Below are 23,370 nucleotides of genomic sequence, written 5' to 3'. Positions count from 1 at the left end.
CTATGAATGGAGGGAGGGGTCTATAGGGTAAATACCCCCCCCATCTATAGGGTGGGGGGGATATTGGGGGTACCCCATTGTGGAGGGGCATTGGGATAACCCCCCCCCCCCGTCTATGGGGCAGCTTGGGGGTGTCGTCCCCCCCCATGGCCATAGATTAAATAGGGCCGACCCCCCCTTTAGGGCTGAGGGGGGTGCTTCCATTGTGGGGCTCTATGGGGGGGGGCCCATAGAGGGGAACATTGGGGGGGGCCCCTCTTCTCTTCCCCCCCCCCCCTTTCCTGGCTGCTTTTTCCCTTTAAATCATGAGGGTTTGGTTAAAAAGCACCAAAAAGGGGGGTGGGGGGGGGGAGGGTTTGGGGGGGGCACAACCCAAGCAAAGCACCCCCTGCCCCACATCTATGGGGCGAAGGTTTGGGTACCCCCCCCCCCATGGTGGTACCATCCAGGCACAGCCCCGGAGCGCTGCCTTTGTGTGCTTCCCGCTGCCTCCTTTCGGGTTGAAATCCCGGGATTTTGGGGCTCTGTTGGGATTTGGCAGCGAATCCCGGTCCCGTCCCGTCCGTCCCCCCCCCCTCAAATCCCTGCTCCTTTTGGGATGCTTTTCCCCTTTTCCTGCTGCTTGGATACCCACGGCATGGATGGAAGCAGGAAACCCCCCCGGATTTTGGGCTCATTTCAGCCGATTTCGGGCAAAAAATCCCTTCCTGGGCACGGTTTGGGGATGTTTCCCCCTGAAAATCCACATTTTGGGATGGAAAGGGTGGGATTTGAGCCTCCGATCCCCCCCCTCTGGCCCGCTCGGAGCAGAATTCCTCCTGTTTCCCCTCATTTCCAAGCCGTTCGCCTGCTTTTCCCACCCTCTGGAATGCCGCTGGCTCCATCCACGGGGTTTTCCCTCTTCCGGCTCCTTTTCCATGTGAAAAACGGGGGGTTCCTGGCAAAAAAAAAAAGGGGGGGGGGGATTTGCTGGTTTGGGAATGATGGGAAGAGCCTCCAATAACCACTGCTGGATGGAGGGGGGGGGGCGGAATTCCCGCTTCCAGGAATTCCCTTTGGGATCCCCAATCCCTGCTCTCCCCTTGGCCAATTTCCCAGAGCCATTCCCCCCCCCTTTGCGCCTTCCATGATCCCTCCCAATCCAAGTGTTCCCGGCAAAGCCTCTTCCCCATCCCATTCCCGCTTGGGAATCCTCACGGAGCGGCGCCCACCGGCTCCTGATCTCCCGGCTGCAAATCCAATGGGATTTCACGCCATGAACAACCCCCCCCCCCCCAGCTTCCCTTGGCTTCTCCTCATCCCATTCCCACCCGGATTCGGGCAGGGAACAGCATCCCCCTTTGCCCACCTCGGATTGGCCATTCCATGGCCGTCCAATGGGAATTCGTCCTCCTCTGGGTTTGGGAATGTTCTTAGGGAATATCTCACCCCTCTGGAATCCCTTTTCCCAGCATTCCCAAACCTACTCTTTCCCATCCCATTCCTGCCATCCCAAACCGGGATTCCCTCCGCAGAGAGGCGTTTTTTCCATGGCCGACCACCAAAACGGGTTGTGGATCCATAGGGAAGCCTACGGATCACCCTCTCATCCCACCCATCCCTTCCCAAAACGAGGGAATTTCGGGCTGAATTCCCGGTTTTCCGCTCTTTCAATGGGGGCCAACGCAGGATGGGAAAAGTGGGCGTCAAAGAACAACTTTTTAGGGAAAATCAGGGAATTTTAGGGAATTTTTAGGGTATTCCACGCTTTTCCATGGGCTGCCCGCCGAGGGATGCTCCCGCCTTGGTCGGGCTCCATGACAACAGCGGGATGGGGGGGGGGGGGGACGCCCTTCACGTCGGCCTTGGTTTCCCAGGTGAGATCACAAGATCCCAGCCGGAATTCCATGATGGCGTCGCCGGCCGTCAGCCCCGATTCCTCTTCCCATGAAGGCCTCTCCTCCATCCACTCGGCTCCCGCTTGTTCTCCCACTTCCGACTCGGAAAACCTCAGTCCCGATGAGCTGGAGCTGTTGGCAAAGCTGGAGGAGCAGAACCGGTGAGTTCCCGATGGGATCCCGCCCCATTCCCGCTCTTCATCCCGCCTTTTCCCAAGCGTTTCCCATCGCGGATGTCCCAACCCCGACGGGGATGGAATCCCGGGAGCTGCTTCCTCAAGCATCCCAGGTGGGAATCGTCTCCATGGTGACCACCTCCAAGGTGCTTTTTTCCCTAGGGAAGCAGCAATTCCAGGCGGGAAAAGGGGCTTTGGGGAAGGAGGCGGCTGGGTGGGAAGGGGTAAATAAGGAATGGTGCCATTGTGGGGCCGGGATCCCATGGGAAAAGGAGGATTGGAGGGGCCTCTTGGCCTCCTGTGGGATGCTTTGTGGGAATAGCGCCTTTTTCGGGACGGGTTTGATGGAATCGCCTCTTCTGGGGTGCTCTTTTGTGGGAATGCCTCCATTTCTGGGATAATTTTGATGGAATCTCCTCTTCTTTGGGTGATTTTGTTGGAATTCCTCCATTTTTGGGCTAATTTTGATGGAATCTCCTCTTCTTTGGGTGATTTTGTTGGAATTCCTCCTTTTTTTGGGATAATTTTGCTGGAATCTCCTCTTCTTTGGGTGATTTTGTTGGAATCCCTCCATTTTTGGGCTAATTTTGATGGAATCTCCTTTTCTTTGGGTTATTTTTTGGGGAATTCCTCCATTTTGGGGCTAATTTTGATGGAATCTCCTCTTTTTTGGGTTAGTTTGTGGGAATTCCTCCTTTTTGGGGGTAATTTTGATGGAATCTCCTCTTCTTTGGGTTAGTTTGTTGGAATTCCTCCATTTTTGGGCTAATTTTGCTGGAATCTCCTCTTCTTTGGATGATTTTGTTGTAATTCCTCCATTTTGGGGCTGATTTTGATGGAATCTCCTTTTCTTTGGGTTATTTTTTGGGGAATTCCTCCATTTTTGGGCTAATTTTGCTGCAATCTCCTCCCCTTTGGGCTCATTTTGGGGGGGGGGGAACCCCCCCGTCCCCCCCGTCCCCCTTTTCCTTGGGTGCCCTTTGGGCCTTACCCCCGCCTCCCGCAGGCTCCTGGAAGCCGACTCCAAATCCCTGCGCTCCATGAACGGCTCCCGGCGGAACAGCGGCTCCTCGCTGGTCTCCAGCTCCTCGGCCTCCTCCAACCTGAGCCACCTGGAAGAGGACACCTGGGTCCTCTGGGGCCGCATCGTCGACGAGTGGGACGAGTGGCGGAGGAAGAAGGAGAAGCTGCTGAAGGTCGGGAAGCGCCGCCTCCTCCCCGCCTCCGCGGCCGCTTCCCGGGGATCCTCATCCCGCCTCTTCCCTAGGAGCTCATCCGGAAAGGGATCCCCCACCACTTCCGCGCCATCGTCTGGCAGCTCCTGTGCAGCGCCACCGAGATGCCCGTCAAGAAGCAGTACTCGGAGCTGCTCAAGATGTCCTCGCCCTGCGAGAAGCTCATCCGGAGGGATATCGCCCGCACCTACCCGGAGCACGACTTCTTCAAGGGGCAGGATAGCCTGGGCCAGGAGGTGCTCTTCAACGTCATGAAGGTAGCGGCCAATCCCGTGCCTTCGGTGCTCGGCCGCGGCGATGGGGTTTGGAGGGACCCGAATGCGGAGCCAGCACTTCCCGCGTCAAGGAGCGCGTTCCCAAAGCTCCGTTTCCCTCTTTCCTGGGTTAAGGACCCAAAACTCAATCGTTTTCCCATTGGGTTTCCTCTTTCCTTGGTTAAGGAGCCAAAACTCAATCGTTTTCCCATTGGTTTTCCTCTTTCCTTGATTAAGGAGCCAAAACTCAATCGTTTTCCCATTGGTTTTCCTCTTTCCTGGATTAAGGAGCCAAAACTCAATCGTTTTCCCATTGGGTTTCCTCTTTCCTTGGTTAAGGACCCAAAACTCAATCGTTTTCCCATCGGGTTTCCTCTTTCCTTGGTTAAGGAGCCAAAACTCAATCGTTTTCCCGTTGGTTTTCCTCTTTCCTTGATTAAGGAGCCAAAACTCAATCGTTTTCCCATTGGTTTTCCTCCTTCCTTGGTTAAGAACCCAAAACTCAATCGTTTTCCCATTGGTTTTCCTCTTTCCTGGGTTAAGAACCCAAAACTCAATCGTTTTCCCATTGGTTTTCCTCCTTCCTTGGTTAAGAACCCAAAACTCAATCGTTTTCCCATTGGGTTTCCTCTTTCCTGGATTAAGGACCCAAAACTCAATCGTTTTCCCATTGGGTTTCCTCTTCCCTTGGTTAAGGACCCAAAACTCAATCGTTTTCCCTCTGGATTAAGGAACCAACACGCAATCGTTTTCCCATTGGGTTTCCCTCTGGATTAAGGAAGCAATTGGGGCTTTTGGGATCTCATCCCAACGGGAGTTGATGTCAACCACAACCAAAGCTCTTTTCCAGCATAGAAATGGGCTTTCCATTGAGGATTAAGGCTTCCCGCCACAGGGAATGTGGAGGCCAAGGCCCTGCTCACGCATCCATTGATTTAGAAGGGTTGGGAATCAGGGAATCCTGGAATGAACCAGGTTGGGAAAGAGCTTCAAGCTCCTCAAATCCCACCTTTATCCAAGCTCTTCCAAGGCCTGGGATTCCCCCTCAAGCCGGTGTCGTTGGGATGCCCTCATCCGCATCAATGGAGCCACCAAGCCTAAGGGTGTCCCCGGGCGGATGTGACCCCATTCCCATCACCCTATGGAGCAGAGCATCCAATGCTTTCCCTTCTTCCCAGGCCTATTCCCTGGTGGACCGCGAGGTCGGCTACTGCCAGGGCAGCGCCTTCATCGTGGGACTGCTGCTCATGCAGGTTTGTGGTGGGTGCCGAGGCTCCCTTCCCGCTCCTCCGGCGCCGGATCCGGTGGGATTTGTGTCCCGTTGCATCTGCAGATGCCCGAGGAAGAGGCCTTCTGCGTCTTCGTGAGGCTGATGCAGGAATACCGCCTCCGGGAGCTCTTCAAGCCCAGCATGGCCGAGCTGGGGCTCTGCATCTTCCAGTTCGAGTCCCTGCTGCAGGTGGGCACCAGCGCCGTGGGGCAGCCGGGGGGGAGAGACCATGGGGACCAGCCATGAGGTGCTCCATGGACCAGCCATGGGCCTATGGGCACCATGGGGACCAGCCATGAGGTGCTCCATGGACCAGCCATGGGCCTATGGGCACCATGGGGACCAGCCATGAGGTGCTCCATGGACCAGCCATGAGCCTATGGGCACCATGGGGACCAGCCATGAGGTGCTCCATGGACCATCTATGGGCCTATGGGGACCAGCCGTGAGGTGCTCCATGGACCAGCCATGGGCCTATGGGCACCATGGGGACCAGCCATGAGGTGCTCCATGGACCAGCCATGGGCCTATGGGCACCATGGGGACCAGCCATGAGGTGCTCCATGGACCAGCCATGGGCCTATGGGCACCATGGGGACCAGCCATGAGGTGCTCCATGGACCAGCCATGAGCCTATGGGCACCATGGGGACCAGCCATGAGGTGCTCCATGGACCATCTATGGGGCTATGGGCACCATGGGAACCAGCCATGAGACATCCAAAGGGGCCATCCATGAGATGCTCCATGGACCATCTATGAGCATATGGGGACCATCCATGAGACATCCAAAGGGACCATCCATGAGATGCCCTGAGGCCCATCCATGGATGCTCCTCAGAGCATCCATGACTCCTAAAGGGGGGCATCAATGTTACCCAAAGGACACCTTGGGGGTATCCATGGAGCACCTATGGGCCTCTGGGCACCATGGGGACCACAGTTGGGTCCCTTATGGTGGTCTCATCTCATGGGGCATCACCAAGGCCCATCCACAAACCCTCCTGGACCTGTCCAAGTCTCAGGAGCCAGGATTGACCCTGGGAACCATCTCCCATTCCCGGTATTCCTCCATCCCCCATTCCCAGTTTTCTCCATCCCCCATTCCCGGTTTTTCTCCATCCCCCATTCCCGCTATTCCTCCATCCCCATTCCCAGTTTTCTCCATGCCCCATTCCCACTGTTCCTCCACCCCTCATTCCCAGTTTTCTCCATGCCCCATTCCCGGTTTTTCTCTGTCCCCCATTCCCGGTTTTCTCCATGCCCCATTCCCGCTATTCCTCCATCCCCATTCCCAGTTTTCTCCATGCCCCATTCCCGCTATTCCTCCATTTCCCATTCCCAGTTTTCTCCATGCCCCATTCCCGCTATTCCTCCATCCCCATTCCCAGTTTTCTCCATGCCCCATTCCCGCTATTCCTCCATCCCCATTCCCAGTTTTCTCCATGCCCCATTCCCGCTATTCCTCCATCCCCATTCCCAGTTTTCTCCATGCCCCATTCCCGCTATTCCTCCATTTCCCATTCCCAGTTTTCTCCATGCCCCATTCCCGCTATTCCTCCATTTCCCATTCCCAGTTTTCTCCATGCCCCATTCCCGCTATTCCTCCATTTCCCATTCCCAGTTTTCTCCATGCCCCATTCCCGCTATTCCTCCATCCCCATTCCCAGTTTTCTCCATGCCCCATCCCCGCTATTCCTCCATCCCCATTCCCAGTTTTCTCCATGCCCCATCCCCGCTATTCCTCCATCCCCATTCCCAGTTTTCTCCATGCCCCATTCCCACTATTCCTCCATCCCCATTCCCGGTTTTCTCCATCCCCCATTCCCGGTTTTCCTCCATCCAGGAGCAGCTGCCGGAGCTGAACACCCACTTCCGCTCCCAGAGCTTCCTCACTTCCATGTACGCTTCTTCCTGGTTCCTCACCCTCTTCCTCACCACCTTCCCATTGCCCGTGGCCACGCGCGTCTTCGACATCTTCATGGACGAGGTAATTCCCAAGGGAATCCCATCCCTCTGGATTCGGGAATGGTCTCCTCCGGGATCCCCATAGACCCTTCCCATAGGGGCTGGAGATCGTCTTCCGCGTGGGAATGGCGCTGCTGCAGTTCAACCAGGCCGAGCTGGTCCAGTTGGATATGGAGGGAATGTCCCAGGTCCGTGCTGGCTCCTTTGGGGTGCTTTGATCCCATGGGATGCTTGGGATGGGTTTTCCAATGGGATTTGGTTTGGGGCACATTTGGAATGGGTTTTCCAATGGGATTTGGTTTGGGGTACTTTTGGAATGGGTTTTCCAATGGGATTTGGTTGGGGGCGTGTTTGGGATGGGTTTTCCAATGGGATTTGGTTTGGGGCCTGTTTGGGATGGGTTTGTCCAATGGGATTTGGTTGGGGGTACTTTTGGGATGGGTTTTCCAATGGGATTTGGTTTGGGGCACATTTGGGATGAGTTTTCCAATGGGATTTGGTTTGGGGCACATTTGGGATGGGTTTTCCAATGGGATTTGGTTTGGGGCCCGTTTGGGATGGTTTTCCAATGGGATTTGGTTGGGGGTACATTTGGGATGGGTTTTCCAATGGGATTTGGTTTGGGGCACATTTGGAATGGGTTTTCCAATGGGATTTGGTTTGGGGTACTTTTGGAATGGGTTTTCCAATGGGATTTGGTTGGGGGCGTGTTTGGGATGGGTTTTCCAATGGGATTTGGTTTGGGGCCTGTTTGGGATGGGTTTTCCAATGGGATTTGGTTGGGGGTACTTTTGGGATGGGTTTTCCAATGGGATTTGGTTTGGGGCCCGTTTGGGATGGTTTTCCAATGGGATTTGGTTGGGGGTACATTTGGGATGAGTTTTCCAATGGGATTTGGTTTGGGGCACATTTGGGATGGGTTTTCCAATGGGATTTGGTTTGGGGCACATTTGGGATGAGTTTTCCAATGGGATTTGGTTTGGGGCACATTTGGGATGAGTTTTCCAATGGGATTTGGTTTGGGGCACATTTGGGATGAGTTTTCCAATGGGATTTGGTTTGGGGCACATTTGGGATGAGTTTTCCAATGGGATTTGGTTTGGGGCACATTTGGGATGAGTTTTCCAATGGGATTTGGTTTGGGGCCCGTTTGGGATGGTTTTCCAATGGGATTTGGTTGGGGGTACATTTGGGATGGGTTTGTCCAATGGGATTTGGTTGGGGGCCTGTTTGGGATGGGTTTTCCAATGGGATTTGGTTTGGGGCCCGTTTGGGATGGTTTTCCAATGGGATTTGGTTGGGGGTACATTTGGGATGGGTTTGTCCAATGGGATTTGGTTGGGGGTACATTTGGGATGGGTTTTCCAATGGGATTTGGTTGGGGGCCTGTTTGGGATGGGTTTTCCAATGGGATTTGGTTTGGGGCGTGTTTGGGATGGGTTTTCCAATGGGATTTGGTTGGGGGCCCGTTTGGGATGGTTTTCCAATGGGATTTGGTTGGGGGTACATTTGGGATGGGTTTGTCCAATGGGATTTGGTTTGGGGCGTGTTTGGGATGGGTTTTCCAATGGGATTTGTTTGGGGGCACATTTGGGATGGGTTTTCCAATGGGATTTGGATTGGGGCCTGTTTGGGATGGGTTTGTCCAATGGGATTTGGTTTGGGGCCTGTTTGGGATGGGTTTGTCCAATGGGATTTGGTTGGGGACACATTTGGGATGGGTTTTCCAATGGGATTTGGTTGGGGGCACATTTGGGATGGGTTTGGGGCTGGTTTCCCGCTATGGGTCCATGTTCCATGGCTGTTGCCTGCATCCGCAGTACTTCCAGAAGGTGATCCCGCACCAGTTCGACAGTTGTCCGGATAAGCTCATCCTGAGGGCGTTCCAGGTCAAATACAACGCCAAGAAGATGAAGAGGTGAGGCCATGGAATTGGGGTCCTGCGGGAGATGTGGGGCGCGGGACAATGGGGTCTGGTCCCATCCCTGTGTCCCAACCAGGCTGGAGAAGGAATACGCCAGCATCAAGAACAAGGAGATGGAGGAGCAGATCGAGATCAAGGTGAGGCCCAGCCATGGGGCCCATTCCAGAGCCATGGAGCCCATCCCATGGAACCCATCCCAGAGCCGTGGAGCCCATTCCAGAGCCATGGAGCCCATCCCATGGAAACCATTCCAGATCCATGGAACCCATCCCATATAACCCATTCCAGAGCCATGGAGCCCATTCCAGAGCCATGGAACCCATCCCATATAACCCATTCCAGAGCCATGGAGCCCATTCCATAGCCATGGAACCCATCCCATGGAACCCATCCCATGGAACCCGTTCCAGAACCATGGAACCCATCCCACAGCGATGGAACCCCTCCCATGGAACCCCCCTCATGGCCTCATCTCCCCCCTTTGTGTCTCCCCCCCCAGCGCCTGCGCACAGAGAACCGGCTCCTGAAGCAGCGAATCGAGACCCTGGAGAAGGTGAGGGCCATGGGCAGCACCCCAAGAACACCCCAAAACCACCCTAAAACACCCCAAAACCACCCCTAAAACACCCCAAAACCACCCTAAAACACCCCAAAACCACCCCTAAAACACCCCAAAACCACCCCTAAAACACCCCAAAACCACCCCTAAAACACCCCAAAACCACCCTAAAACACACCAAAACCACCCCTGAAACACCCCAAAACCACCCTAGAACGCCCCAAAACTCCCCCAAAACCACCCTAAAACACACCAAAGCCACACCTAAAACTCCCCAAAACCACCCTAGAACCCCCTAAAACACACCAAAACCACCCGTAAACACCCTAAACCACACCAAAACCACCCCTAAACCACCCTAAAGGACAACAGAACACCCTAGAACACCCCAAAACACCCCTAAAACACACCAAAAGACCCCTAAACCACCCCAAAACCACCCCAACACCCCAAAACACCCCTCTAAAACCCCCTAAACCACCCCAAAACCCCCTAAACCACCCCTAAAACACCTTAAAACCCCCCAAACCACCCCAAAACCCCCCTCGCTCGGAGCACCCCTGGGTGCCCCCCCAGCGCCTCCAGCTCCATCGCCCCCCCGTCGCTCCCAGCGCTGTCCAGGGTGCTGAAAGCCGCTCTTCCCGCCCGCTCCACGGCCGCTCCCTCCGGAATCGTCCCTTTGGGAGGTGGGAAAACGCTTCGGGATCGGGGCAGGGCAGGGAAAAAACCCCTGGAATTCCACAAGGAAAGGGCTGGGAATGCTGCGGGCGCCTCCACTTTACGGCTTCTCTCGCTGCTTCCGTCTCATTCCCTCTCTTTTCCCCCCTCTTTTCCCACCCCCCTTTTCCCGGCCGCGCCGCAGGAGAGCGCGGCTCTCGCCGACCGCCTCATCCAGGTACTTATTCCCCAAAGAGGGAATTCTCCCGCTGCTGCTTCCCGCTCGCTCCCAAGCCTTCTCCTCCCCCCCCTTTTTCAGCCGCCCTCTTCCCGCTTTGGGGAATCGCGGCCCTGATCCTGCTTTTCCGGAGGCTCCCGCGGCTCTTCCCTGTTGGGGAGGGGGTGGGAATGGGAATGGGAATGGGGTGGGAATGGGATGGGGGGAGAGGGGGCCCAAAGGTCGCCATGGGGCGGATGGCTCCTCCTATGGGGTGTGACAGGGGCATCGCTCCTCAGCCTTGGTGCCTCCTTCACCCCCTCGTCCCCACTGGTCCCCATTGTCCCCCTTGTACCCATTGCCCCCCATTACCCCCATTGCCCCCATTAAACCCATTACCCTCATTAACCCCATTGCCCCCATTGTCCCCATTAATCCCATTGCCCCCATTGCCACCATCATCCCCATTACCCCATTGCCTCCATTACCCCCTTAACCGCCATTGCCTCCATTGCCCCCATTACCCCATTGCTTCCATTGCCCCCTTGACCCCCATTGCTTCCATTGCCCCCATTGCTTCTATTGCCCCCATTACCCCATTACCCCCATTACCCCCATTATCCCATTGCCCCCTTGACCCCCCTTACCCCCATTGTCCCATTACCCCTATTAACCCCATTGCCCCCATTACCCCCATTGCCCCATTACCCCATTGCCCCATTATTCCCATTAATCCATTACTCCCATTGCCCCCATTACCCCATTACTCCCATTGCCCCCATTACCCCATTGCCCCCATTACCCCATTACTCCCATTGCCCCCATTGCCCCCATTACCCCATTACTCCCATTGCCCCCATTACCCCCATTACCCCATTGCCCCCATTGCCCCCATTACCCCCATTGCCCCATTACCCCATTACCCCCATTGTTCCCATTACCCCATTGCCCCCATTACCCCCATTACCCCATTGCCCCCATTACCCCCATTACCCCCATTGCCCCCATTACCCCCATTACCCCCATTGCCCCCATTACCCCACTGCCCCCATTAACCGCATTGCCCCATTCCCCCCGTCAGGGTCAGGTGACGCGGGCGCAGGAGGCCGAGGAGAACTACATCATCAAGCGGGAGCTGGCCGTGGTGCGGCAGCGCTGCAGCAGCGCCACCGAGAGCCTGCAGCGCGCCCAGAGCACCATCCGGCAGCTGCAGCACCAGCAGGTGCGGACAGCGCCCCCTTCTGCTGGGGAGGCCTCAGGTCTCTCTTGGGTCCCTGTTGGGTTTGCATTGGGTCCCTGTTGGGTCCCTGTTGGGTCCCTGTTGGGTTCCTGTTGGGTTCCTGTTGGGTCCCTGTTGGGTTCCTGTTGGGTTCCTGTTGGGTTCCTGTTGGGTCCCTGTTGGGTCCCTGTTGGGTCCCTGTTGGGTTCCTGTTGGGTCCCTGTTGGGTTCCTGTTGGGTCCCTGTTGGGTCCCTGTTGGGTCCCTGTTGGGTCCCTGTTGGGTTCCTGTTGGGTCCCTGTTGGGTTCCTGTTGGGTCCCTGTTGGGTCCCTGTTGGGTCCCTGTTGGGTCCCTGTTGGGTCCCTGTTGGGTTTGCATTGGGTCCCTGTTGGGTTCCTGTTGGGTCCCTGTTGGGTTCCTGTTGGGTCCCTTTTGGGTTCCTGTTGGGTCCCTGTTGGGTTCCTGTTGGGTCCCTGTTGGGTTCCTGTTGGGTTCCTGTTGGGTCCCTGTTGGGTCCCTTTTGGGTCCCTGTTGGGTTCCTGTTGGGTTCCTGTTGGGTCCCTGTTGGGTCCCTGTTGGGTCCCTGTTGGGTTCCTGTTGGGTCCCTGTTGGGTTCCTGTTGGGTCCCTGTTGGGTCCCTGTTGGGTCCCTGTTGGGTCCCTGTTGGGTTCCTGTTGGGTCCCTGTTGGGTTCCTGTTGGGTCCCTGTTGGGTCCCTGTTGGGTCCCTGTTGGGTCCCTGTTGGGTCCCTGTTGGGTTTGCATTGGGTCCCTGTTGGGTTCCTGTTGGGTCCCTGTTGGGTTCCTGTTGGGTCCCTTTTGGGTTCCTGTTGGGTCCCTGTTGGGTTCCTGTTGGGTCCCTGTTGGGTTCCTGTTGGGTTCCTGTTGGGTCCCTGTTGGGTCCCTTTTGGGTCCCTGTTGGGTTCCTGTTGGGTCCCTGTTGGGTTCCTGTTGGGTTTGTGTTCTCTCCCTGTTCCATCCCTGTTCTCTCCCTGTTCCATCCCCGTTCTCTCCCAGGGGAACCCGCGCCTGAGCGAGGCCTTCGTGACGCAGCTCGAGGCAGAGCTGGAGCAGTCGCGGCTCCGGGAGAGCCAGACCCGAGGAGCCCTCAAGGAGATGCAGGACCGGGTCCTCCACATGGAGCAGGTGCTGGGACCCGGCTGCCCTGGCAGGGAGCCATGGGTGGCCCTGGGCAGGGCGAGGCTCCCCTATGGCACCCAGTGCTCCTGGGCCATGTGCCACCATCCTGGGGGGTCCACAGTGCTGGCCCCATGGTGGCCCCATGGTGTCGCCTTCCTGTCCCCATGGTGACCCCTTAGTGTCCCCTTGCTGTCACCATACCTCCCCATGATGTTCCCGTGGTATCACATTGATGTACCCGTGGTGTCCCATTGATGTCCCCATGGTGTCCCATTGATGTCCCATTGATGTCCCCATGGTGTCCCATTGATGTCCCATTGATGTCCCCATTGATGTCCCCTTGATGTCCCCGTGGTGTCCCCATGGTGTCCCATTGATGTCTTATTGATGTCCTCAGGCTGTCCCATTGATGTCCCATTGATGTCCCCATGGTGTCCCATTGATGTCCCCATTGATGTCCCATTGATGTCCCCATGGTGTCCCATTGATGTCCCCATTCATGTCCCCATTGATGTCCCCATGGTGTCCCCATGATGTCCCATTGATGTCCCCATTGATGTCCCCATGGTGTCCCATTGATGTCCCATTGATGTCCCCATGATGTCCCATTGATGTCCCCATTGATGTCCCCATGGTGTCCCCATGATGTCCCATTGATGTCCCCATTGATGTCCCCATGGTGTCCCATTGATGTCCCATTGATGTCCCCATTGATGTCCCCATTGATGTCCCCATGGTGTCCCCATGGTGTCTCATTGATGTCCCATTGATGTCCCATTGATGTCCCCATGGTGTCCCATTGATGTCCCCATGGTGTCCCCATGGTGTCCCATTGATGTCCCCATGATGTCCCATTGATGTCCCCATTGATGTCTCCATGGTGTCCCCATGATGTCCCATTGATGTCCCCATTGATGTCCCCATTGATGTCCCCATGGTGTCCCCATGGTGTCCCATTGATGTCCCATTGATGTCCCCATGGTGTCCCCATGGTGTCCCATTGATGTCCCATTGATGTCCCCATGGTGTCCCCATGGTGTCCCATTGATGTCCCCATGATGTCCCATTGCTGTCCCCATTGATGTCTCCATGGTGTCCCCATGATGTCCCATTGATGTCCCCATTGATGTCCCCATTGATGTCCCCATGGTGTCCCCATGGTGTCCCATTGATGTCCCATTGATGTCCCCATGGTGTCCCCATGGTGTCCCATTGATGTCCCATTGATGTCCCCATTGATGTCCCCATGGTGTCCCATTGATGTCCCATTGATGTCCCCATGGTGTCCCCATGGTGTCTCATTGATGTCCCATTGATGTCCCATTGATGTCCCCATGGTGTCCCATTGATGTCCCCATGGTGTCCCCATGGTGTCCCATTGATGTCCCCATGATGTCCCATTGATGTCCCCATTGATGTCTCCATGGTGTCCCCATGATGTCCCATTGATGTCCCCATTGATGTCCCCATTGATGTCTCCATGGTGTCCCCATGGTGTCTCATTGATGTCCCATTGATGTCCCCATTGATGTCCCCATGGTGTCCCATTGATGTCCCCATGGTGTCCCCATGGTGTCCCATTGATGTCCCATTGATGTCTCCTCTGTCCCCACAGCAGAGCAGTTCAGTGCGGCTGCAGGAGGATCTCCAGGAGCAGCTCCAGGGGCAGCTCCCGGAGCAGCTGGAGCAGGAGGAGCTGCAGGAGGAGCTGCAGGAGGAGCTGCAGGAGGAGCTGCAGGAGGAGCTGCAGGAGGAGCTGCAGGAGGAGCTGCAGGAGGAGCTGCAGGAGGAGCTGCGGGCGCTGCGTGAGGCCGGGGCCCTCAGGTCCCTCTCGGAGCTGCAGCAGGTGAAGGAGCTCAGGGACAGCAGCGCGGGGGTGCCAGTGGGTGCTATGGGTGCTGATGGGTGCCAATGGGTGCTATGGGTGCTGATGGGTGCCAATGGGTGCTATGGATGCTGATGGGTGCCAATGGATGCTATGGGTGCTGATGGGTGCCAATGGGTGCTATGGGTGCTGATGGGTGCCAATGGGTGCTATGGATGCTGATGGGTGCCAATGGGTGCTATGGATGCTGATGGGTGCCAATGGGTGCTATGGGTGCTGATGGGTGCCAATGGGTGCTATGGATGCTGATGGGTGCCAATGGGTGCTATGGGTGCTGATGGGTGCCAATGGGTGCTATGGGTGCTGATGGGTGCCAATGGGTGCTATGGATGCTGATGGGTGCCAATGGGTGCTATGGATGCTGATGGGTGCTGATGAGTGCCAATGGCTGCTATGGATGCTGATGGGTGCTATGGGTGCTGATGAGTGCCAATGGGTGCTATGGGTGCTATGGATGCTGATGGGTGCTGATGGGTGCCAATGGGTGCTGATGAGTGCCAATGCGTGCTATGGGTGCTGATGGGTGCCAATGGGTGCTATGGGTGCCAATGGGTGCCAGTGGGTGCTATGGATGCTGATGGGTGCCAATGGGTGCTATGGGTGCTATGGATGCTGATGGGTGCCAATGGGTGCTATGGATGCTGATGGGTGCTAATGAGTGCCAATGGCTGCTATGGATGCTGATGGGTGCTGATGGGTGCCAATGGGTGCCAATGGATGGTATGGGCACTGATGGGTGCCAATGGGTGCTATAGGTGCTGATGGATGCCAGTGGGCGCTATGTATGCTGATGGGTGCCAATGGGTGCTATGGGTGCCAGTGGGTGCTATGGGCACTGATGGGTACCAATGGGTGCTGTGGGCACTGATGGGTGCTGTGGATGCTATGGGTGCCAATGGGTGCTATGGGCACTGATGGGTGCCAATGGGTACTATGGGTGCCAATGGGTGCTATGGGTGCTGATGGGTACCAATGGGTACTATGGGTGCCAATGGGTGCTATGGGTACTGATGGGTGCCAATGGGTGCTATGGATGCTAATGGGTGCCAGTGGGTGCTATGGGTACTGATGGGTACCAATGGGTGCTATGAGTGCCAATGGGTGCTATGGGTGCTATGGGTACTGATGGGTGCCAATGGGTACTATGGGTGCCAATGGGTGCTATGGGCACTGATGGGTACCAATGCGTACTATGGGTGCCAATGGGTGCTATGGGCACTGATCGGTACCAATGGGTACTATGGGTGCCAATGGGTGCTATGGGTGCTAATGGGTGCCAATGGATGCTATGGGTACTGATGGGTGCCAATGGGTGCTATGGGCACTGATGGGTACCAATGGGTGCTATGAGTGCCTATGGGTGCTGTGGGCACTGATGGGTGCTGTGGGTGCTGCAGGAGCCCAGCACGCTGCAGGAGGCGCAGGTGGAGCTGCGGGAGCTGCGGCAGAGGGTGCTGCACCTCGAGAGCCAGGTAGAGCCTCACTGCGGGTGCTGGGTGCTGGGTGCATGGGTGCTGGGTCTATGGGTACTCAACTGGGGGCTATGGGTCCATGAGTGCTGGGCCTATGGGCGCTCAGTGCTGAATCCATGGGTGCTAGGTCTATGGGTGATGGGGCCGTGGGTGCTGAACTAGGGCTCTGTGTCCATGGGTGCTGGGTCCATGGGTGCTGAGTCCATGGGTGCTGGGTGCATGGGCGCTGAATGGGGCTCTGGGTGCATGGGTGCTGGGCGCATGGGTGCTCAATGCTGGGTCCATGGGTGCTGAATGGGGTTCTGGGTGCATGGGTGCTGGGTCCATGGGTTCTGGGTGCATGGGTGCTGGGTGCATGGGTGCTGACCCAGGGGTGATGCTGTCCCCCATAGGGTGCTCTGCAGCCACTGGAGGTTCAGCACCGGCACCAGGAGCTGCAGAGCCAGGTACGGGGACACCCCCATGGCACCCATGGGCACCCCATAGACACCCTATAGACACCCATGGACACCCTATAGACACCCATGGACACCCTATAGACACCCTATAGACACCCATGGACACCCTATAGACACCCATGGACACCCTATAGACACCCTATAGACACCCATGGACACCCTATAGACACCCATGGACACCCTATAGACACCCTATAGACACCCATGGACACCCTATAGACACCCTATAGACACCCTATAGAAACCCTATAGACACCCATGGACACCCTATAGAAACCCTATAGACACCCTATAGACACCCATGGACACCCTATAGACACCAATGGGCACCCTATAGACACCCTATAGACACCCTGCAGACACCCATGGACACCCTATAGACAACCATAGACACCCTATAGAAACCCTATAGACACCAATGGGCACCCTATAGACACCCATAGACCTCCATGGACACCCTATAGACACCCTATAGAAACCATATAGAATCCCTATAGACACCCATGGGCACCCTATAGACACTCCATAGACACCCATGGAGCCTCATGGACACTACATAGGGTGAAACTGGGTGACACTGGGGTGTCGTTGAGTGCCATTGGGTGACACTGGAGTGACATTGGGTGACATTGGGTGCCACTGTGTGGCACTGGGCTGCCATTGGGTACCACTGGGTGACATTGGGTGCCATTGGATGCCATTGAGAGCTGTTGGGTGCCATTGGGTGCCATTTGGGGATGCTGGGGTGCCATTGGGTGCCATTGGGTGCAATGAGTGCCATTGGGTGACACTGGGGTGCCATTGGGTGCCATCGGATGCCATGGGTGCCATTGAGTGCCATTGGGTGCCATTGGGTTCCATTGGGTGCCATTGGGTGCCATGGGTGCCATTGGGTTCCATTGGGTGCCATTGAGTTCCATTGGGTGCCATTGGGTTCCATTGGGTTCCATTGGGTGCCATGGGTGCCATGGGTGCCATGGGTGCCATTGGGTGCCATTGGGTTCCATTGGGTGCCATTGGGTGCCATTGGGTACCATGAGTGCCATGGGTTCCATTGGGTACCATTGGGTGCCATTGGGTTCCATTGGGTACCATTGGGTTCCATTGGGTGCCATTGGGTGCCACTGGGTTCCTTTGGGTGGCATTGGGTACCATGGATGCCATGGGTTCTATTGAGTACGATTGGGTGCCATTGGGTGCCATTGGGTTCCATTGGGTGCCATTCTGTGCCATTCTGTGCCATGGGTGCCATGGGTGCCATTGGGTGCCATTGGGTGCCATTGGGTGCCATGCGTGCCATTGGGTGCCGTTGGGTGCCATTGGGTGCCATGGGTGCCACTGGGTGCCATTGGGTACCATTGGGTGCCATTGGGTGCCATTGGGTTCCATTGGGTGCCATTGGGTGCCATGGGTGCCATGGATGCCATTGGGTGCCATTGGGTGACATGGGTGCCATTGGGTGCCATTGGGTGCCATGGGTGCCATGGGTGCCATTGGGTGCCATTGGGTGCCATGGGTGCCACTGGGTGCTATTGGGTGCCATTGGGTGCCATTGGGTGCCATGGGTGCCACTGGGTGCCATTGGGTTCCACTGGGTGCCATTGGGTGCTATTGGGTGCCATTGGGTGCCATTGGGTGCCATGGGTGCCACTGGGTGCCATTGGGTTCCACTGGGTGCCATTGGGTGCTATGGGTGCCATTGGGTGCCATTGGGTGCCACAGAGCCTGCAGCAGGGGCTGCACGAGGGGAGCAACGCGGCGGCAATGGAGGAGCTTCGGCAACGAGTGACAGAGCTGGAACTGCAGGTGTGGGAATGGGAATGGGAATGGGGTATGGGATATGGGATATGGGATATGGGATATGGGGTATGGGGTATGGGATATGGGATATGGGATATGGGATATGGGGTATGGGATATGGGATATGGGATATGGGATATGGGGTATGGGGTATGGGGTATGGGGTATGGGATATGGGGTATGGGGTATGGGGTATGGGGTATGGGGTATGGGATATGGGATATGGGGTATGGGGTATGGGGTATGGGGTATGGGATATGGGGTATGGGGTATGGGGTATGGGGTATGGGGTATGGGATATGGGGTATGGGATATGGGGTATGGGATATGGGGTATGGGGTATGGGATATGGGATATGGGATATGGGGTATGGGATATGGGGTATGGGGTATGGGATATGGGGTATGGGGTATGGGGTATGGGGTATGGGATATGGGATATGGGGTATGGGGTATGGGGTATGGGGTATGGGATATGGGATATGGGATATGGGGTATGGGGTATGGGGTATGGGATATGGGATATGGGGTATGGGATATGGGGTATGGGATATGGGGTATGGGGTATGGGATATGGGGTAAGGGGTGTGGGATATGGGGTATGGGATATGGGATATGGGATATGGGATATGGGGTATGGGATATGGGATATGGGGTATGGGATATGGGATATGGGGTATGGGATATGGGGTATGGGATATGGGGTATGGGATATGGGATATGGGGTATGGGATATGGGGTATGGGATATGGGGTATGGGATATGGGATATGGGGTATGGGATATGGGGTATGGGATATGGGGTATGGGATATGGGGTATGGGGTATGGGATATGGGGTAAGGGGTGTGGGATATGGGGTATGGGATATGGGATATGGGATATGGGATATGGGGTATGGGATATGGGATATGGGGTATGGGATATGGGATATGGGGTATGGGATATGGGGTATGGGGTATGGGATATGGGGTATGGGATATGGGATATGGGATATGGGGTATGGGATATGGGATATGGGATATGGGGTATGGGATATGGGATATGGGATATGGGGTATGGGGTATGGGGTATGGGGTATGGGGTATGGGATATGGGATATGGGATATGGGGTATGGGGTATGGGATATGGGGTATGGGATATGGGATATGGGGTATGGGATATGGGGTATGGGGTATGGGATATGGGATATGGGGTATGGGGTATGGGGTATGGGATATGGGGTATGGGATATGGGGTATGGGATATGGGATATAGGATATGGGGTATGGGATATGGGGTATGGGGTATGGGGTATGGGATATGGGATATGGGATATGGGGTATGGGATATGGGATATAGGATATGGGATATGGGGTATGGGATATGGGGTATGGGGTATGGGATATGGGATATGGGATATGGGATATAGGATATGGGATATGGGATATGGGGTATGGGATATGGGATATAGGATATGGGATATGGGGTATGGGATATGGGGTATGGGGTATGGGATATGGGGTATGGGGTATGGGATATGGGGTATGGGATATGGGATATAGGATATGGGATATGGGGTATGGGATATGGGGTATGGGATATGGGATATAGGATATGGGGTATGGGATATGGGGTATGGGATATGGGATATGGGATATGGGATATGGGATATGGGGTATGGGATATGGGATATAGGATATGGGATATGGGATATGGGGTATGGGATATGGGATATGGGATATAGGATATGGGATATGGGGTATGGGATATGGGATATGGGGTATGGGGTATGGGATATGGGGTATGGGGTATGGGGTATGGGATATGGGATATGGGGTATGGGATATGGGGTATGGGATATGGGGTATGGGATATGGGATATGGGATATGGGGTATGGGGTATGGGGTATGGGATATGGGATATGGGATATGGGGTATGGGATATGGGGTATGGGGTATGGGGTATGGGATATGGGATATGGGGTATGGGATATGGGATATGGGATATGGGATATGGGGTATGGGATATGGGGTATGGGATATGGGGTATGGGATATGGGGTATGGGATATGGGGTATGGGATATGGGGTATGGGGTATGGGATATGGGGTATGGGGTATGGGATATGGGGTAAGGGGTATGGGATATGGGATATGGGGTATGGGATATGGGATATGGGGTATGGGATATGGGGTATGGGATATGGGATATGGGATATGGGGTATGGGATATGGGGTATGGGGTATGGGATATGGGATATGGGGTATGGGATATGGGGTATGGGGTATGGGATATGGGATATGGGGTATGGGATATGGGGTATGGGATATGGGGTATGGGGTATGGGATATGGGATATGGGATATGGGGTATGGGATATGGGGTATGGGGTATGGGATATGGGGTATGGGGTATGGGGTATGGGATATGGGGTATGGGGTATGGGGTATGGGATATGGGGTATGGGGTATGGGATATGGGATATGGGATATGGGGTATGGGGTATGGGATATGGGATATGGGGTATGGGATATGGGATATGGGGTATGGGGTATGGGATATGGGGTATGGGGTATGGGATATGGGATATGGGGTATGGGATATGGGATATGGGGTATGGGATATGGGGTATGGGGTATGGGATATGGGATATGGGGTATGGGATATGGGGTATGGGATATGGGATATGGGGTATGGGATATGGGGTATGGGGTATGGGATATGGGATATGGGGTATGGGATATGGGGTATGGGATATGGGATATGGGGTATGGGATATGGGATATGGGGTATGGGATATGGGGTATGGGATATGGGGTATGGGGTATGGGTTATGGGGTATGGGATATGGGATATGGGGTATGGGATATGGGGTATGGGGTATGGGGTATGGGATATGGGGTATGGGATATGGGATATGGGGTATGGGATATGGGGTATGGGGTATGGGGTATGGGGTATGGGGTATGGGATATGGGGTATGGGATATGGGGTATGGGGTATGGGATATGGGATATGGGGTATGGGGTATGGGATATGGGATATGGGGTATGGGGTATGGGGTATGGGGTATGGGGTATGGGGTATGGGGTATGGGATATGGGGTATGGGATATGGGATATGGGGTATGGGGTATGGGATATGGGGTATGGGATATGGGGTATGGGGTCTGTGGGTGCTGCACCCATGGGTGCTCTGGTTCCCAGCAGGAGCAGCGCCTGCTCCAGGGGCAGCTCAAGCACTCGGAAGCGGCTCAGAGCATCCGGCACCTGCAGGAGCACATCCGGGAGCTCAAGGCCGAGGTGAGGCCCCCGCAGCACCCATGGGTGTCAATGGGACCAGGACCAGCACCCATGGGTGTCAATGGGAACAGGACCAGCACCCATGGGTGTCAATGGGACTGGGACCCGTGGGTGTCAATGGGACCAGGACCAGCACCCATGGGTGTCAATGGGACCAGGACCAGCACCCATGGGTGTCAATGGGACTGGGACCCATGGATGTCAATGGGACCAGGACCAGCACCCATGGGTGTCAATGGGACCAGGACCAGCACCCATGGATGTCAATGGGACTGGGACCCATGGGTGTCAATGGGACCAGGACCAGCACCCATGGGTGTCAATGGGACCAGGACCAGCACCCATGGGTGTCAATGGGAGCCGGCACCCATGGGTGTCAATGGGACCAGGACCAGCACTCATGGGTGTCAATGGGACCGGGACCAGCATTCATGGGTGTCAATGGGACCGGGACCAGCACCCATGGGTGTCAATGGGACCCGGCACTCATGGGTGTCAATGGGACCGGGACCAGCATTCATGGGTGTCAATGGGACCGGGACCAGCACCCATGGGTGTCAATGGGAACCGGCACCCATGGGTGTCAATGGGACCGGAACCGGCACCCATGGGTGTCAATGGGACTGGGACCAGCACCCATGGGTGTCAATGGGAACCGGAACCCATGGGTGTCAATGGGACCGGGACCAGCACCCATGGGTGACAGCGCCTCTCCTCCTTCCCTCTTCTCTGCTGTCCCTTATCCCTCCCTTATCCCCCCCTTATCCCTCCCTTATCCCCCCCTTATCCCCCCCTTATCCCTCCCTTATCCCCCCCTTTATCCCTCCCTTATCCCCCCCTTATCCCCCCCTTATCCCCCCCTTATCCCTCCCTTATCCCCCCCTTATCCCTCCCTTATCCCTCCCTTATCCCCCCCTTATCCCTCCCTTATCCCCCCTTATCCCCCCCTTATCCCTCCCTTATCCCCCCCTTATCCCCCCCTTATCCCCCCCTTATCCCTCCCTTATCCCCCCCTTATCCCCCCCTTATCCCCCCCTTATCCCCCCCTTATCCCTCCCTTATCCCTCCCTTATCCCCCCCTTATCCCCCCCTTATCCCTCCCTTATCCCCCCCTTATCCCCCCCTTATCCCCCCCTTATCCCCCCCTTATCCCTCCCTTATCCCCCCTTATCCCCCCCTTATCCCTCCCTTATCCCCCCCTTATCCCCCCCTTATCCCCCCCTTATCCCCCCCTTATCCCTCCCTTATCCCCCCCTTTTCCCATAGATCCGGATGCTCCGGGGGTCGCTGCCGTTCGGCGCCGTGGGGCTGGGCCCCCCCTTGGGCCCCCCCCTGGACTCCTCGGGCTCTTCCGATGAGGAGCCCCCCCCCCCCTCCCCCCTCCGGGACCTCGGGCACTTGGGGGGCAGCAGCGACAGCGACCACGAGGGGGCGCCCCCCGCACCCTGAGCCCCATTGAGGGGGGGGGGCTCCAGCCCCATAGAGCCCGGGGGCACCAAGGAGCACCCATGGAGCCCAAGGAGCACCCATGGACCAGATGGCACCCAAGGGGCACCCATGGACCCTATGGCACCCAAGGGGCACCCATGGACCCGATGGCACCCAAGGGGCACCCATGGACCCTATGGCACCCAAGGGGCACCCATGGACCCTATGGCACCCAAGGGGCACCCATGGACCCGATGGCACCCAAGGAGCGCCCATGGACCCTATGGCACCCAAGGAGCACCCATGGACCCTATGGCACCCAAGGGGCACCCATGGACCCGATGGCACCCAAGGGACACCCATGAACCCTATGGCACCCAAGGAGCACCCATGGACCCGATGGCACCCAAGGAGCGCCCATGGACCTGATGGCACCCAAGGGGCACCCATGGACCCTATGGCACCCAAGGGGCACCCATGGACCCGATGGCACCCAAGGGACACCCATGAACCCTATGGCACCCAAGGGGCACCCATGGACCCGATGGCACCC

At 56.2% G+C, this 23,370-nt stretch overlaps 1 protein-coding gene across 1 annotated transcript; it reads left to right on the top strand.

Moving 5' to 3' along the window:
* Positions 1-1,889: 1,889 nt before the first annotated feature.
* On the top strand, positions 1,890-22,838 carry LOC308231074 (EVI5-like protein; the record flags this gene model as incomplete). The annotated part of the gene is made up of 19 exons (XM_080636186.1): positions 1,890-2,038; positions 3,060-3,249; positions 3,321-3,545; positions 4,721-4,795; positions 4,876-5,001; positions 6,658-6,801; positions 6,878-6,967; positions 8,600-8,697; positions 8,780-8,840; positions 9,203-9,256; positions 10,125-10,157; positions 11,218-11,358; positions 12,371-12,499; positions 14,112-14,191; positions 14,318-14,375; positions 15,776-15,850; positions 16,243-16,296; positions 21,297-21,389; positions 22,656-22,838. The coding sequence occupies 19 exons, from the start codon at positions 1,890-1,892 to the stop codon at positions 22,836-22,838; spliced, it is 2,058 nt and encodes a 685-aa protein (XP_080492312.1).
* Positions 22,839-23,370: the final 532 nt, after the last annotated feature.

This window comes from Psittacula echo (genome assembly GCF_963264785.1).
Source record: "Psittacula echo genome assembly, chromosome: 30".
NCBI lineage: Eukaryota > Metazoa > Chordata > Aves > Psittaciformes > Psittacidae > Psittacula > Psittacula echo.
Note: the sequence above shows the minus strand (reverse complement) of the source record. Positions and strands in the feature narration are given on the sequence as shown.